This window comes from Hippopotamus amphibius, chromosome 3 (assembly GCF_030028045.1).
Source record: "Hippopotamus amphibius kiboko isolate mHipAmp2 chromosome 3, mHipAmp2.hap2, whole genome shotgun sequence".
Classification (NCBI taxonomy): domain Eukaryota; kingdom Metazoa; phylum Chordata; class Mammalia; order Artiodactyla; family Hippopotamidae; genus Hippopotamus; species Hippopotamus amphibius.
Window position 1 is genome coordinate 78,637,929 of NC_080188.1, and position 17,690 is coordinate 78,655,618.

At 43.1% G+C, this 17,690-nt stretch overlaps 1 protein-coding gene across 2 annotated transcripts in view; it reads left to right on the forward strand.

The window, feature by feature from the left end:
* The window catches only part of ARHGAP10 (Rho GTPase activating protein 10), a 322,934-nt gene that overhangs the window by 73,897 nt on the left and 231,347 nt on the right, over positions 1 to 17,690 (forward strand). For both annotated transcript variants that reach the window (XM_057726057.1, XM_057726056.1), the window contains exons 2-3: positions 8,017 to 8,112; positions 8,186 to 8,247. In XM_057726057.1, coding sequence (XP_057582040.1) covers positions 8,017 to 8,112; positions 8,186 to 8,247 — 158 coding nt within the window. The remainder of the gene's footprint in view (positions 1 to 8,016; positions 8,113 to 8,185; positions 8,248 to 17,690) is intronic.

Here is a 17,690-nt window from a genome sequence, read left to right on the forward strand (position 1 = left end):
TGTGTGAAATTGAGCAAGTTGCCCAAAGTCACGCTTTCATTTCCTGACTGTAAAGTGAGGGTGAGACTGTCCTTGATTTTCAGATTTGGTCGCACAGGGTGCAGTCTCATTGGGAAGCGCTCGGTGGGAGATGGGGACCAGTCGGGCAGCGTTCTTCATCCTGCCTCCACCTGAGCAGCTTTGATTATCTCTTGGTTCCACTACTTACTGGTTGTGTGATCTCGGGCAAGTTGCTTGACCTGTGTGTTTTAGTTTTCCTCCTATGTAAAGTGGGCATAGTGATAGAAACTGTCTCATAGAGTTGTGGTGATACTCAAATGAGTCAATAAGTGTAAAGTGGTTAGGAGAGACCTCACATTATCACATATGGTAGGCAGCATAATGGCCCTCCAAGGATGTCTCTTCCTAATTCCTGGAACCTGTGAATGTTATTTTAGGTGACAAAGGAGACTTTGCAAGTAGAATGAAAGATCTTGAGGTGGTGAGATTATCCTGGGTTATCATGGTGGACCCACTTTGATCCTGGTGGTCCTTAAAGGAGTAAAAGAAGGAGATGTGATGACAGAAGCAGAGGGTGGAAGGATGCGATTGGTGGCTGGGGTCCACGAGCCAAGGAATGTGGGCATCCTCTAGGAGCTGGAAAAGGCAAGGAAATGTATTCTCCCCTAGATCCCCCAGAAGGAATATAGCCCTGAGAGACTCATTATGGACTTCTGACCTCCAGAAATATAAGATAGTAAATTTGTATTGTTTTAAGCCACTAAGTTTCTGGCAACTTGTTACAGCAGCAATAGGAAACTAATACAGATGTGTTAACTGTTTTCTCTGTTCTCACTGTAAATAAGATTTTCTCTGAACAAAGGGATGTGTGGCCAAAGACAGTTTGAAAACCAGGAGGCTGGGTGATGGCCAGCCTGCCCTTCTCATCTGACAGCCTGCTGTGGCAGTCTTCTCTTTGTATGCAGACCCTCGCCCAAGAAGACTCTCTGCATTTGCTGAGTGTGTGTAGTGCAGCTGAAGTCTGAAATAGGGGGGCGAGGGTGAAGGTTGGGTGGTGGTCTCCAGTGTGGACCTGCCTGTGGGATTCTCTGCAGTGCCAGGGCACTCCCTTTGTAGGTTCTCTTCATAATGAGTTGGTCACTTTGGCCAACAGTATCTGGTTGTCTGTCGTGTGCCGTATTGGGTCTTGAGTCCAGGTTTATGCATTTGTTTTGGGGCACCTGCGTTTTTGTGGACTTGGCTTGTGTTCCTTTACCCCATACATTTGTCAGTTCAGGTCTTTCTTGTAACTTTAGATGGTGCTTATTCTCTCATTAAGAAGAACTCACTATACAGACACTCATTTGGGCTGAAATTGGAGAGTTAGGGCCAGGAGGGCCTTAACCTAAGAGTTGCAGAGACTGTGCTGGCCCTTGAGCTGCTCTGAGAACGGCCTGTGACGTGGCCTTCAGGCCTCACCTAGCCCAGTTATGCATTTTGGGCTCAGCAGACGTTTGCACCACTTTAAAAATCTATCAAATGAGTTATTTTTTGTTTGTTTGTTTTTTGACTGGTGTAGAAAGGCCAGAATGCTACTCTTGTACATAGCACTGCTGCGGATTCCGTAAATCTGGAAAACACGAAGGAAAATGAGAAACCAGTCCACAGTCCTGGAGGAATTTTGTTTCACTTCCAAGTTCCTTGGATTAACATCAGCATTATTTCCTTGGCATGAATCTGACGTGAAAGATATTAAGTTCTTAGAGTCTGTACCCTGTTCTTCACTAAATAAAACACAGAAGAATTTGGGGACATGTTTTGATGTGCAGAGTGGGTGGTGGAGCTTCCCTTGGCAAAGCCTCTGCATATTTGATAATCTAGTGATTTGGGTCTCTACATGCCGAGGAATGTGAGCATCTAAGTGCAGTTTGCCTATTTGGAAAAAGAGTTTAGAATCCGATATGGTTGGTGAAGAATCCTGAGTTTCAGATTTAGTGAGGGAGAAAGGTACATTTCTGTGCTGTTGCAACATTATTCTTTTCAAGCCCAGGATTAGAGAGCATGCCACGTTTTCCCAGGTGTGCCAGTTAGTGCTTTGGCTGATGGGGCCGGAAATCGCAGGAGATAGTCCTGTAGTTACAAGCTTGTTCCCAGGGCCAGGCTTGTAACTTCAGGGGCTCCCATGTACCCCGAGGGCTGCCTAACAGTGAAGTAGAGCAGCTGGAATAGAGCGGTTTCCCACCCTTCCAAGTGCCTGTATGTGTCTAATAGTTCGTCATCCTCACTGAAAACTGTTCGTAGGTGGCTGTGCTGTAAGAACTAATTTTCTCATTTGTCAAACCATTGAGGTTGAGTAGAGGCAGTTCCAGCCAGTGCCTGGAAGTTCTCCGAACCTGGATTTAAACTGTGGTTGGGTCTTGCCACGTGGTATCCTGCATCTCAAACTCTGCAGGTCTCAAGTTTAACTCCTCATCTCTCAAACGGCTCCTAACCCCGGAAAGTTTTAGTGCCTGTGTTTTCTCTCCTATTTGTCTGCAGATTGAAGACCTACAAGTTCTGCTCTGGGAGATGCTGAAGTGGCACGTTCATTTGAAAGAGTGCACATCGCTTCAATTCTTTTAAGTTAGCTGTGGTTTTTGTGCACACGCAGGCTTGGTATTATCTCTCCAGCAATATATGCTGGGCTTGAAAGGGTTTCAGGAGAGCAGTGTGAATTTACAGTCCTCAGGAATTAGCATGCAGAAGATGAGTGGGGGCGTGGAGGCACACACGTACGAATTTTCCATTTAGAGTTCTGCATGTAGAGCCATTTAGATAGCTAGTTGAAATCTGTGCAAGAGCCCTGGGAATAATGTTAAATCTCCCGAGAGTCAGAATGATGTGATGGACAGGACGTGGGTAGAAGCTTCAGAGACCAATGAGTTGATCCTTTGCCTCCAGGACATAATACCAGCCGTCTAAAGAGGTCTGTGACCTTGATCAAGTCACTAATCTATCGCCGAATCTACTTAATAATGCATTTGTAAAATGAGATAACATCAACACCTACCCTGCAAGCTGGTTATAAGGAATAAATGAAATAATATCTGTAAGTCCATTAGCGTAGAATAGGCCCTCAATAAAGGTCATCACATCCGGTGGGCCCCTCACCATCTTCCGCCAGTAGAGTAGTGCTGCAGCCTTTGTAACTTGTAACTTAGACTGGTTGAGTTTCGTGTGCAATGATAAACCGCTATCTTCTGCACAAAGCCTCTTGGTGCTTATTTAATGGACTATTGAATGTCGTAAACTGACATGATTTTATATTATGTTTGGAAAGGCAGAAGATAGCTATAAAAGCGCAAACTGCATGAGAGAATAAATGTAAAATGTCCTATATGATGAAAAGGTGATAAATTTATGATTTTAAAATGGAACTGGAGTTTGGTGTGGTCCAATTTTTAAATGATAAAAATTTGCATAATGGATTTTAGTAACACCAGAAAGAAGTCAGCAGAGAGAAAAAACGATTATATTCTAAAATAAAGACTTGATGTAACTACAATACCTAGCACAGGGGTCAGAGAGAAAAGCTTGCTATTTACATAGGGAGAAATATATCATATTAGCTGTTCAAACAAACCCAAATTCCATCTACTGTTACAAACATTTTCAACTAATGAGATTAGGAATTATGAAATACATGTTGAAAACGGATGCATTTAAATTTTAATTTTCTAAAGAGTATCCTGCCCTGATCATATGAAAGCACGGTCCTTAGAGTATCCTTCAAGTTGGTAATTTTGGATAAAATACTCAGAGGAAATGGCTCCAGAAAGGAAAAATAGAATTTATACCAGTATTTATAGTTATATATGTATAATATAAACATTTATATATTATCCACATAGAATATATAAAACTAAGTACATACGGACATACGCATGTAAATACATACACACATACATACAGATACACACACACACACACAACCAGTTACACGCCCCTGTTGAGAACTGGCAGAGCAAACGTTAGCAAAATGGAATAAGATACAGCTGTTAGAAATGATAGCCCACACACTTCATATTTGGGAAGAGCTGCATGAAATACAGCTTAAAAAAGAAAAAAACCCCCTGGTGGTCCCTGTTTCAGAGATACAGGGAAGCACAAGGCTGTCGGCTGCTGCCTCAGGGACTGGGTATGCTTCAGCGGGAGAAGAGAGAACCTGGAGGAAATACTGTCTAGATAAGGAATTTCAGGTGATCAAGAAGATGAAGCACCGTGGCATAGAGAAGGCGTTAGGACAGAGGGGTGATGCTCTTTGGGGGAGGATGGTGCACGGGGGAGGTTTCTGCGAAGGAGCCTGCCAGGTGAAGGCGAGGGGTGGGGAAGGAGCACTTCCGGGGGGCGGGACCGCGCTCTGAAGCCTGTCAGTGTCGGTCTGGAATGAGTGTGGCGTGTGTGAACCAAGAGCAGGCCAGTGTGGCCAGATCTTAAGGAATAATTGTATGGTTCCTGGATTACAGCAGAATAGTGAACGTGGGAGTGACCTCAATAGCCAGGCTTTACTTTACTTATGGTGTAAAAATTTGTATTGTTTAGTTGTGAAATTACAGTGAAAGTATGGAAATATATAAACCAGGCATGTGCTTTAAGGAAGAATGATAAAGCAAATACCCGCAGACTCACCACTAGGTTATGAACTCAAATACCTTTAATCCCCTTGTTGCTGTCTCAGTGTGTCCCCCTCCCATGCCCCCAGTGCTAAACATCATGTGACTTGTTAGATAATGATTCACTTGCTATTCTATTATAATTTTGTGACCTATATATGCAACCCAAACGTAGGGTTTAATGGAGCTTGCTTTGAACGTCATAGGAAAGAACCATACTGTGTGTATTCTTTCATGACTTGCTTCTTTCTCTCCAAATTAAGAGACTAATCTGTGTTGATACATGAATTTATAGTTATTTTTACTCTATAGTATAAGAATATTTGTTTGGCTGTTGATCGGTATTTGCTTTTCCCAGGATTTGGCTGTTAGCAGTGGTCAGTTCCGCTATACAAAGTTCATGTCTGTACGTGCACGTGTGCAAAAGTTTATCTTGGGAATTCGCCTAGAAGGATAATTCTGCATCTTAGGATAATATCAAACTTACTAGAAAATGCCGAAGTACTTAAAAGGTAATTATACTGATTTTTACCCTCGCTGGCAGTATATAGAATTTTTTTGCCCCACATACATCAGCTCTTGAGGTTGCCAGATTTTTGCCAGTTTCATGAGTGTGTTGAGGTATGTTGAGGTTTTATTTTTACTTTTATAATTACTAATGAATTTTGAGCACCTTTTCATGTGGTTTTGAGCCATTTGGATTTCCTTCACATCCTTCTGTGAAGGGCCTATTCAAGTGTTTTGCCCCATTTTTTATTGAATTTTCTTCCTTACCTCAGTGATTCATAGCTATTATTTGTACCTTCAGGGTGTGTGCTTTTCTTCACTCTTTTTATGTCTTTAAAATTTTAGTGCAGTAAAATTTTATGAATCTTTCTATATTTATTGCTTTGTAACAAATCACCCCCACATCTAGTGGCCTAAATAGCAGCCATGTACTTATTTCTGTTTAGACTCGGCTCTCTGCGCAGCATGGGCTCACCTGGACTGCCTCCTGCATGACGGGAAGCTCTGCTTCTGCGGGTGGGATGTCTGACCAATGGCGCAATACCTGGGGGCCTGGGCCACAGGTGTTTCATCACCCAGCAGGCTAGCTTGGGCTTGATCACGTGGAGGCCAGAGGCTTCCAAGGTTGTGGAGCAGGGTGTGCAAAGGTTCTAGAGCTGAAGGCTTGGGATTAGCACAGTGTCACTTTCACCATCGTCTTTTGGCCACAAGACCAGCCTGGATTCAAGGGGTGGGAAAACAGACACGGCCCATTGCCCGAGGAGCTGCAGTATCCCATTGGAAAGAGAATCTCCTGCAAAGGAGGGGCGGAGAATTGAGACCATGCTTGTCATCCATCACATCTTACATCATGGTTTTGCTTTTCTTCCATACTCCAAGGGTGAGAAGTTATGATGCTCTATCATCTTTTGAAAGGTTTCTGGTTTAGCTTTGGAAGAATGAAGTTTCAAAAACCGTGACAGTGGAGTATGGTGATAGTGGGAGAAGCTATGCATGTGTCCAGGCAGGGGGTCTCAGGGAAATCTCTGTACCTTCTGCCCAGTTTTGCTGTGAACCTAAAACTACTCCAAGATAGAGTCAGTTGAGAAAAAATTAAAAACAAAACCAGACTGTGACAGCAGCCCAAAGAGCTGGTAAGCATGATTAGAAAGTTTAAAAAGTGAGGGGAAGCAGCTTGTCAAGGAGGGCATTGGGGAACCATTGTACTTAATGACTGGAGGTAAAGAGTTGGTTAAAAAAAAAAGGTAGCATTTTTCCAATGTAAAAATAATTTCTTGCTTTGATTCCTTGTTTGTTAGCTATGATACATGACTAAAAAAGAGAAGATTCTTGCTCCTACTATCTGATCATCTTATTAAAAACAGCCCTCAGCATTTACGTTGTGTGCTCTGCTTTCTTGTTCATATTTATTTTTTGTGTGAATACTCTGATCAGCAATTATGGATTGCGTTTTGTTTTTTTTCAACTTTTCAGTTTGCTTAACATGAAGTTTTGTTTTGTTTACAATACATAATCCTACCACAGTTTATACTTTTCTTTTTAAAAAAAATTTATTTTATTTATTTATTGGCTGCATTGGGTCTTCACTGCTGCACACGGGCTTTCTCTAGTTGCTGAGAGCGGGGGCTATTCTTCATTGTGGTGTGTGGGCTTCTCATTGCAGTGGCTTCTCTTGTTGTGGAGCATGGGCTTTAGGCGCGTGCGCTTCAATAGTTGCGGCACATGGGCTCAGTAGTTCTGGCTCGTGGACTTAGTTGCTCCGTGGCATGTGCAATCTTCCCAGAGCAGGGCTTGAACCCGTGTGCCCTGTATTGGCAGGCGGATTCTTAACCACTGCGCCACCTAGGAAGTCCAACGTGAAGTTTTACTGTAATGCAATCTGTCAGTTTTCATTGTGGTGAGCCAGGAGCCATACAGGTGCAGGAGTCAGGGAGCAGCCTCTTTGAAAGTGCTGTGGACCAGAGGCAGAATCATACCCTGGCGAGGGCATGGACTTTGCACAAATGGCTCTGGAATAGATCAAGCATTTGCTGTTGTAGCGGCTGTGTGACTTTGTGCCACTTATTTAACATCTCGAAACTTTGGCACTCCGTGGTAAAATGGAGATAATCTTTATTTTTATATATCTCTCAAGAGTATCAACTGAAGTTAAAAATATACATACTCTCTAGCATGGTGCAGGGCCCAGGAAATAACTGTTAGCCTGTTGTAGACGTAGGGTTTTCCACTATTTTCTATGACTCGAGAAAGGAAAAAACAAAACAAAACAACAACAACAGAAACAAGAGATGAGGATCTGTAGGTCTTTTCAGAATGAATTCTTTCTGCCACTTAAGCTTAGCCTTTGGTTTATCTCCCTGCTGCTGTTTGCTATGAAACCTCTTTGAATCCTCTGGGTTTCTCTGGCTGGAGTTTGGACCATCAGTTAAGGGCATGTGGTTGGCTGACTTTGAGCTTTGAGACCCTTACATTTGAAACCCTGGCAGCCAGCCAGATCTCATCAAGCCCCGGGAGATACTGTCAGGTGTGCTCCTAACCATAGCCAGGACTTCTGAATCGGGCAAGTTCTGACCTGAGTGAGTAGAGACAGGGAGCATGCTTCTGGGAACAATGTGAAGTAGTCAGATCTCTGAGGAAGAAAGGGGAGGGAGTACGTATTTCTCCAGCACCTGCTCCATCCCAGAGCACAGACTAGAAGACAAGTCACCAGAGCATGCCGGGTGAGATGATGGGTCCCTTGGCCAAGGAGTCGGGTCGTGTCTCCTTGCAGCTCACGTGGTGGAGAGCTCTACAACTCTGCCATCTGAAGAGTAATCAGTTCCTGGTAAGCCTTGACTTAAAAGAAGCATCCAAGTAGTCACTCCATCTTTCTTTCCAGGTCTTTCGGCAGCCCAGCGGAAGTTTGCGCATTCACTCAGAGACTTCAAGTTTGAGTTTATCGGAGATGCAGAGACCGATGATGAACGCTGCATAGGTACGTAAAGACAGGGTGTTGGTTGGCTTTCCTTTGCTTTGGCCATGAAATAATCATGCCTTTCTCCTTACAGATGCTTCCTTACGCGAATTTTCTAATTTCTTGAAGAATCTGGAAGAACAGAGAGAAATTATGGTGAGTGGTGGGGTGTAAATTAACAAGTCCATCTTTACGTGGGTTTAGAAGCTGGATCTGGTAGAAGTTTTGGTGCATTTATCCGTGGATGAATTGTGCACGGTAATGGAAAGAGCCCCGGATGAGGGTTGGGGAGCCTGATTTCTGGTTCCCCAGTGGCGCAGACTGTGGGGAGATCTTGGATAAGTTGCTGGACCTCTAGTCCAAGCCCCTGTGTCTCCATCTGTGAAATAGTGCAGTGAACTAGTTCAGTGCTTTCTAGATTTTTGTTAGCCTTGGAGCAGTTGCATTTAAATCGAGTCTCATGCAGAATCTTAATACTAAGAAGACAAAAGCAGAAAAGCTTATGGAGAGAGGACAAGCAGGGCACTGTTGGAACTTGCCTCATTCTTCTGTGGATTTCTAGGCTATGTGGAGAGGAAGAGAGCTCGAACCTGGAAGTCTTTAAAATCCACTTTGCCTTGAGGTACATGGTCACAACAGTAGTAATAATAGCTGCCCTCTGTTGAGTGCTCTGCACGTGCCGGATGCTATGCTGAGTGCGTTGAGTGGATAATCTTATTTAACATGAGTTCTGAGGACATTGGATAATATTTACCCACCTTTCTTAAAAGATTGTATTTCTCTCCTGATATTCATTCATTCAACAAAAATTTTACAGCAGAATCGCCATTGGATTATGCCACACTATTTTCACCAGTTTTTTTAGGCTTTTGAAGAAATGACAATCTATTTTTCCTATGTTCTCAAGAATGAGTACTACCTAGAATTGTGTTGACGTGTAAGTGTATGAGGGGGTTCAGATGTGGTGGTAAAAGTACTGAACATGACAGCTAAGATATTTAACCTTTACTCTGTGCCTGGTGCTGGTCTGAGCTGTTAACCTAGTATTAAGTCATTTAATTCCCACATCAGCCTTGTGCAATAGACTCGGTGATTGCACCCTAATTTACAAATGAGGAAACGGAGGCAAAACACCTTGCCCAGGGTCACGTGGCAGCTGAGGGGTAGAGCCAGGCCAGGCCAGAACCAGACACCCTGAACCACCTGACAGCGTGGCCATCTTCCTAAATGTTGCTGTCATCTGGCTGGTGGCTAGTGGGGATTTTCTAGTTGGTAGAACTGGAGTAGGAGAAGAAGTAGGAGGAAAGCACTGATTTTTGACTTTAAAATGACAGAGACCTATGGCTTCTAAAAGCCTTAATGTAATCCATACTGCACCCTGAATTCTGAGATGATTGTGTCTATTGTAAATACTGAAGCAGGCATGTGAATGTACTGTGCTTCCACTAGGTTATTTTCTGGCACAAACTGAGATGTTCAGCCATTATTCATGTGCTCCTGTGGTCATTGATTTTGCAGCTCTTTAAAACAGTATACATGCGAGAGCAGATAAAAGTAGTGCCATGAAGTCACCCTTCTGTTGCCTGAAGTGGGTGTGGGTGTGTGGGTGGTGGACGTGTGTGTTCTTGGGTTAGGTTAATAGTATCAACTTTTTTTCTCAACCTTCTTTGATATTTAGTTGTGTTATCCTGGAACCCTGAGCATTCAGCAAATATATATTTGATCTCCTTTTACATTTTGGTTACTGTTCAGAATCTGAGCACGCAGAGGCAAACAGAGCAAAGTCCCTGTCCTCACGGAGGTTACATTTTGGAAAGGGGAGGTGATAAATAAATATATATAATACCTTGTTAGGTAGCAGTAAGCGCTACAAAGTGAAATAGAGGGAATTCCCTGTGGTTTCGTGGTTAGGACTCTCGCAGCTCTCACTGCCAAGGGCCGGAGTTCAATCCCTGGTCAGGGAACTAAGAGCCCCCAAGCTGCATGGTGCAGCCAAAAAAATAAAAAAAAATAAAAAATGAACTTGAGAAGAGCAAGGAGCCAGGGAGTGGGGCAGGGCACCGTTACATCTAGAGTGGCGAGGGAAGGAAGGCCTTTCCAGTGGAGAACTATGAAGCCATCCTGGTATCTGGGGGAAAAGAGTTCTAGGCAGAGTGATGCTGGAGTTTAGCTCTGTAGAAACACTGAGTGATATTCTATAGTTGGCCCTCTGTATCCATGGAGTCCGCCCCTGCGGATCAAAAATATTTGGAAAAAAATTTCCAGAAAGTTCCCCAAAGCAAAACTTGGATTTACCACGCATCCATAACCTAGCATTTACATTGTACTCACAACTATGTACATAGTATTTTCATTGTACAGGCATGCCTCGTTTCGCTGCACTTTGCTTTACTGTGCTTTGCAGATACTGTGTTTTTCACATATTGAAGGTGTGTGGCAATCCTGTGTCAAGTCTTTAGGCGCCATTTTCCCAATAGCATTTGCTCACTCTTTGTCTCGGTCACACTTTGGTAGTTCCTGTTATAGTTCAGACTTTGTCATTATTATTCTGTTTGTGAGGGCGGTCTGTGATCAGTGATCCTTGATGGTGCTATGACAAAGAAATCACAACTCACTGCAGGCTCAGGTGATGGTTAGCATTTTTTAGCAATACAGTATTTTTTAAATTAAGGTATGTACATTGGTTTTTTAAAGATAGAATGCTATTATCGCACAGTTAATGAACCACAGCATAGTGAAAACATAACTTGTATATACCAGGAGATCACAAAATACATGTGACTCACTTTATTGCAACACTCGTTTTATTGCAGTGATCTGGGATTGAGCCTGCAATACCTCTGAGGTCTGTCTGCCTGTATTATGTACTGTAAGTCATCTTAAGATGATTTAAAGTATATAGGAGGATGTGCATAGGTTGTATGCAAATACCATGCCATCTTATATAAAGGACTTGAGCATCCTTGGATTTGGGTATCCGTGGGAACTTTGGAAAAGTCCCCACTGGATACTGAGGGACAACTGTATTTCCGTTTTTCGTTCCTTGAGATGAGTTGATTGGAATGTGGTCTTAGCTCCAGGCTGTCTGATAAAGAAAGCATGGTTCTCAGAGCTATTGTTAGCTGACCTGTTGATTTAATCTTTAGCTGTAATGGGGTTGATAGGGTCTCTGTCTTAGGCAGAATGAGGGTGAGAGGGCTGGGTTTCCAGGGCTGTGTAGAAGTAGGAATAGGATGTTGTCTGTATAAGGCCATGAATCTCAATAAAGAACGGGACCGTGTAACAACCCGTTTGCAGGAATGGCAACTCCAGCAGGCTACCCGAAGCCAGAAAGCAGTGGAGGGCAGCTACCACCAGCCACAGAACTAAGAAGACACCTCATGCTTTTTTAAAAATTATTAGTTTAACTTTTTAGTTTGGAACATTTTGAGCATGCACAGAAAGAAAAATAAAATTAAACTACACGTACTCAATATTCAGCTTCGATAACCATTGCTACACAACCAATCTCGTTTCTCCTGGGCTCCTCCCTGCCCCACCCCCGTTATGTTAACTGAGAAGCCCAGTATGATGTCGTTTTATCCGTAAATACTTGAGTGCATACCTCTCAAAGGTAACTCCTTTTGAATATCCTTGTTACACCTAAAAACAAATAATACCTCCTTGAGATGACAGGGAATTAGGCCATATCATTTTTCCCCCTGATATTCATTTACATTTTGTTTTCTCCTCCACTCCCTCCTTCCCATAACAGTTGGTTTGAATCTGGATCCAAACATGTTGCATTTGACGGATAAGTTTCTAAGTCCCATTTAATCTATAGGTTTTTCTTTCTCTCTTTCCCCCTTGACAGGAATTCCTGATATTCTTCCATTTGTTTTAGTAGACCTTTAAAATAGCAGTCTTCCTGAGTTATCAGTGAGTTATGATAATGAAATGGGCAATAATGAAAGTGAAAAAAAATGGCATTTAACCCATATTGACATTTTGTGGGTGTTTCTGTCGAATCTTGGTAGTCAGTGATCACTTTTTTTTTTTTTAACCATGAAAGTTGCATGGCATCATTATGGCTACTTTTGGTTCATTAAATAGCTTTGAACACTTAGTAGACCACAAATCTTTGAGGCTTCACTAGACACCAGCCTGAAACTTTTGAATAAGAAAAGATAGCTCCCTCAAGAAGTGTCCAGTGTGGTCCTGGAGAGTAATTGGTAAAAAAATGAATTAAAATATGTTATGCTAAGTGCTAAACAAAAGTAAAGGGTGTGGTTGCATGGTGAAGGGAGCAGCTAAGCCTGTGCTTGTTGGGAAAGGCTTTATGAAAGAAGCGGTATTTGAACTGGAGTTTGTGGAGCAGAGATGTTGGCGTGGGGGGAGAGGGGTGCTTTTTACAGTTTAACAAGTTCATACCCACCAACACAGTGACAGGGAGATAGGGAAGGCCTTTCAGGAGCTAAAATGGATGTCAGTGCTTCCTGAGAATTTTTAACAACTTTTGTTGTTGTTAAAATTGTTACAGAATAGCAGCATGTTAAAAGCCACACATTAAAAAAGGCATGTAAAATGATAGCTGTAAAATGGAGATAGAAATATTCTAAAATTGGTTCTGAGAGCTTAACAAAATCTTCATGGTCACTTAATCTTTAATAATGATTAGTCAATAGGCACATGCAAAGGTGCTCAACATCACTAATTATTAGAGAAATGCAAATCAGAACTACAGTGAGGTATCACCTCACACTAGTCAGAATGGCCATCATGGAGAAGTTTACAAAGAACAAATGCTGGAGAGGGTGTGGAGAAAAGGAAGCCCTCCTACACTGTTGATGGGAATGTAAGTTGGTGCAGCCACTATGGAGAACAGTATGAAGGTTCCTAAAAAAAGTAAAAATAGTTACCATTTTGTCCAGCAGTCCCACTCCTAGCATATATGTGGACAAAACTATAATTCAAAAAGATACATGCACCCCTATGTTCATAGGAGCACTGTTTACAATAGGCAAGCATGGAAGCAACCTAAGTGTCTATCCAGATGAATGGATAAAGAAGATATGGTTCATATATACAATGGAATATTACTCAGCCATAAAAAAGGATGAAATCATGCCATTTGCAGCAACATGGATGGACCTAGAGATTATCATACTAAGTAAAGTAAGTCAGAAAGAGAAAGACAAATACCATATGATATCACTTATATGTGGAATCTAAAAATATGACACAAGTGAACCTATGTATGAAACAGAAACAGACTCACAGGTGTAGAGAACCGACTTGTGGTTGCCAAGATGGGTGGGTGGGGGAGGGGGAGGGATGGATTGGGAGTTTGCAATTAACAGATGCAAACTATTATATACAGGATGGATAAACAACAAGGTCCCACTGTATAGCACAGGGAACTGTATCCAATATCCTGTGATAAACCATAATGGAAAAGAATATAAAAAAGAATATATTTATATATGTATAACTGAATCACTTTGCTGTACAGCAGAAATGAACACATTGTAAATCAGCTATACTTCAATTGAAAAAAGTGATGAGTATTTCTCGAAGTCCTAAATTAAATGATGGTGCAGCATAGTAATTAGACATTTATCATCAAGGCTAAGTCATTAAAATGTTAAAAAGTTTCTATGATCTGTGTTTTAGAAGGCAAAGAGCAATGCCAAATATTTTTTAAAAAGCTTTCCATCTCCTAAATAAATGTTAAAATGTAGGACTTAGGGATTTTAAGGGATAAAGACATGAGTCTGGAAGCTCAGCAATCGGGAGGATGTGCTTGTTGGATGGTTTTGAGCCACCAGGTGTATATGGTCACATGTCTCCTTTATACTCAGGAGGCTAGATACCTATACATAGTTCAGCAGACACTGTGTGTGCCAAACCGGGCCAAGTGTCATTGAGACAAAGGCATCATTCCTGCCCTTGAGTGGTTAGCTGTCCACTGGGGAGATGGCTGAAAGCATGCATTGTGGTAACCGTTATTGGGGAATTCTGGGAAGGCACTTGGGAGACATTGTTTCTGGCCTGAGTGGACACATCAGAGTTAGCCAGGGAAGGAAAGATGGAAGTGAAGCCCGTTTCTTCCTTAAGGGAAGATGGATTGAAGTAAATCAGTGTTTCCCTCCATGCATGGAAATCAAATTTCTACGAATGGATGTGCCGTCCTTGAAAAGGCCAATATTGCCTTTTTCAGGACAGTGTTTTCAAGTGAATATTTTTCCTGATGATATTGCCGACTCTGAGGTGGAGAGCCAGGAACTGTTAGTGGCCAGGATGCTGTATCGCTTCCGTGCGTGTCCCCCGAGGAAAGTCCTGTGTGGTGTTTCCCTGCCAGAATTCCGGAGATGTTCTCCCTGGCGTGGCAGGACATGCTGTACTTATCTGAGGTGGGCAGCTGTCCAGGAATTTAAGGACGTTTAAAATAGTGCTGTCGTGTTTATGATGTTCTTTTGAAAGCCCTTCATGTTGCATTTACTTCTCCGCATGCGTCCTATCATCCTGTCTTTCAGTTTTTGTCCGTTGCTGAAACGTGACTCCCAGTGTCTGAGGGGTCTGGCCAATCAGGGCAGTTGTGTGAGGCCCAGAGGTGCAGGGAAGCTTGGGGAGGAGGGGATGCCCGGAGAGAGAAGGGAGAGCTTGTCCGATGGTTTGCAAGAGGTGCCTCTCTCTCATCCAGGGGCCCGACTGGGCTGGCCAGCAGACCAGAGGGCCTTTTGTCCCCCAACTGCATCGCTTTCCCCCTTGAGCAGGAGGACCCTGTGTGTACACAGACTCTTGAGGCTTTTGAGATCTCTTTCTTTTTTTTCTTCCCCATGTTTTCCCCATCACGGATTTCACTCTTGTGAAAACACTGGGCCAGGGAACACTTGCTGGGTGATTGGCCTTGAGCTTACATCCCGATAAAGTAGGCACTAGGCTTCTGAGTCCTGAAGGCTTTTATTAGTACAGTTAGTTAAGTCCACTGCATATGGACGCGTTTCTTCCGAGAGAGCGTTCGTAAGTTCCATTTGTTTGGTTAACAAAGTTAACCTACGTACCCAACGAACTTAGTCGGCTGCATAGTACTGTACTATAATAGGTTTATAATACTTATACTTTATAATGAAATACTTTATAATGCTTTATAATAAAAAAGAAGCACAAAAAATAAACATATTTACGCTTACAGTACAGTACCTTGAAGGGTACCGTAGTGCAGTACAACAGCTGGCACATGGGGGCTGGCATCGCGTGAACAGGCAAGAAGAGTTCCTGACGGGAGGAGGGCGAGGAGGTGGGAGATGGTAGAGCGGAAGCATCGTCAGCAATAGGATCCGGAGGGCAGGCTGCCTGACGCTGATGGAATGCATGTTTGCATCTTTGAAAGTTTGCAACTTGAAGGTTCGTATGCAGGGGACTTCCTTTAGTTTAGATGCTTCCAGGCTAGACACGGTGGGTGTTTCTTCAGCTCTCATCTGATTTGCTTTACTCCTTTTTCTTTGTTCTTTCATTGTCTCAAGGATCTTACAGAAGCATTTGGTTAAGTGTTTTCTACCTCTTGAGGGTTTTGACACTGGTTTTTGTGTCAAACGTTCTCTGTTTCTTAAAATTTCAAAAGTGCTTCATGGTGTTATTGAAATAATATATGTTGGTTGAAATGAACTAAATATTATTTATCTCTGAGGGGGAGTTTTTATGATATTCTTTCTTCAGTACACCCTAGGGCAGTGATTCTCAAATCACTGGACCAGCAGCAGCAGCACTTGGGAACTTGCTAGAAATGCAAACTCTTGGGCCCCACCCCAGACCTACTGAATCAGGAACTCTGGGGTGAGGCCCATCAGGCTGTGTTTTAATAGGCCCTCTAGGTTATTGTGCAACTTGCCGACAGCAGAACCTCTGGCCTAGGGTGCCAGTGAAATTTCCACTGGCTTTCGTAGTCTTGGAGCTAGATCTGTCTGAAAGTTGGAGCCGCTATAAATTGCCTTTTTTAAGGAAAGAAAATTATTTATTGGCTGTGTTGGGTCTTCTTTGCTGTGTGTGGGCTTTCGGTAGTTTCGCAAAGCGGGGGCTACTCTTCATTGCAGTGTGTAGGCTTCTTACTGCCACGGCTTCTATTTTTGTGGAGCATGGGCTCTAAGCACGCGGGCTTCAGTAGTTGTGGCATGCAGGCTCAGTAGTTGTGGTGCACAGGCCTAGTTGCTCCGCGACATGTGGGATCTTCCCGGACCAGGGCTCGAGCCCGTGTCCCCTGCGTTGGCAGGTGGATTCTTAACCACTGTGTCACCAGGGAAGCCCTATAAATTGCTTTTTGATGACTGTATGTCTCCCAGGAGGTCAGAGTAGTCTTTAAGACCTCAAGTTTTTACTTGTCATTTCTAAAGGATTTTAGACTGTATGTAGTTTGTTTATTTTAATGGAACAGGTTGCTGCTGTTAGCAATTTTAGTGTGCCTTGATTTGTGTTTAGCATTGCTTGTGAGTTCCTGGAATGTAAGTATCTAAGGTATTATATGTCATTGGAAAGATTGTGCCTTTAATGTCATCTAATTATATTTTATATGGTATATCAAATGTACTTTAATCAGTTCTTTTGCAGGTAAAGTGACACTTTTTTTTTTTAATGCAGAATTCTCTTGGCAGGCACATTCAGATGGGGAAGAGTATACCTTGAACTTATTTACAAAAACATTTCTCCGTTTTTTTAGATCAGCTGTCGGTGATCTAAATCTTTTTTTTAAACTTTTGTTTTTTTTTGGCGGGGGGCTGCTGTGGGCATCATGTGGGATCTTAGTTCCCTGACCAGTGATGGAACCCAGGCCAACAGCAGGGAAAGCATGGAGCCCTCGCCCCTGGACCACCAGGGCATGCCCCTGTCAGTGATCTAAATTTGTGAAGAATTTTCCTCCTAGGAACTGACCTTTACAACGTGACAACATTGTTTTTCTTGTAAATCCACCATAATTCAGTCAGATGCAGGTGTCATTGTGAAACCTGCTCTTCAGGAATGCACCTTTTGAGAGTTGGATTTTTTCTGAGGTTACAGTCGGGACTGACTCAGAGCAGACTCCTAACGTGAATGCAGATGTCACAGGAGGCCTGGACTCCTTCCTTCCTGACCCTTTCCATGGGAGACCTGGCCTCCTGACTCAGTGTCCTCGCCAGGGGTGACTCACTGTCATCTGTGGCCTCGCAGTCTTGTCATCGTCAGATGCTACTTCCCTACTGAAACTTACGTTTCCCGTATTTCAGCTCCTTGGGCTTGTGCTCTGCTTCTGAGGAATCAGTGCGCTCTTGCGATAAACCGGTTAACACTGACGTGAAAGAGTATAGATAGAGCGGGCGTGGACTCTTCATTACCCCGCCTCCACCCCCCGAACACACACACACACACACACACACACACACACGCACGCACGCACGCACACACACACACACACACACACACACCAGTGGGGACCAGAATGTAACCAGCCCGCTCAGTCAGCTGTCTCATCCCGGGGACTGGTTCCATTAGTGGGGATTAGTTCAGCGGAACCCACAGTTTGATGAGAGAAGTGTTTTCATTCAGATCCTGGCGTGAAATACTCAAAGCTACGGCCTAGGCTCCTAAAA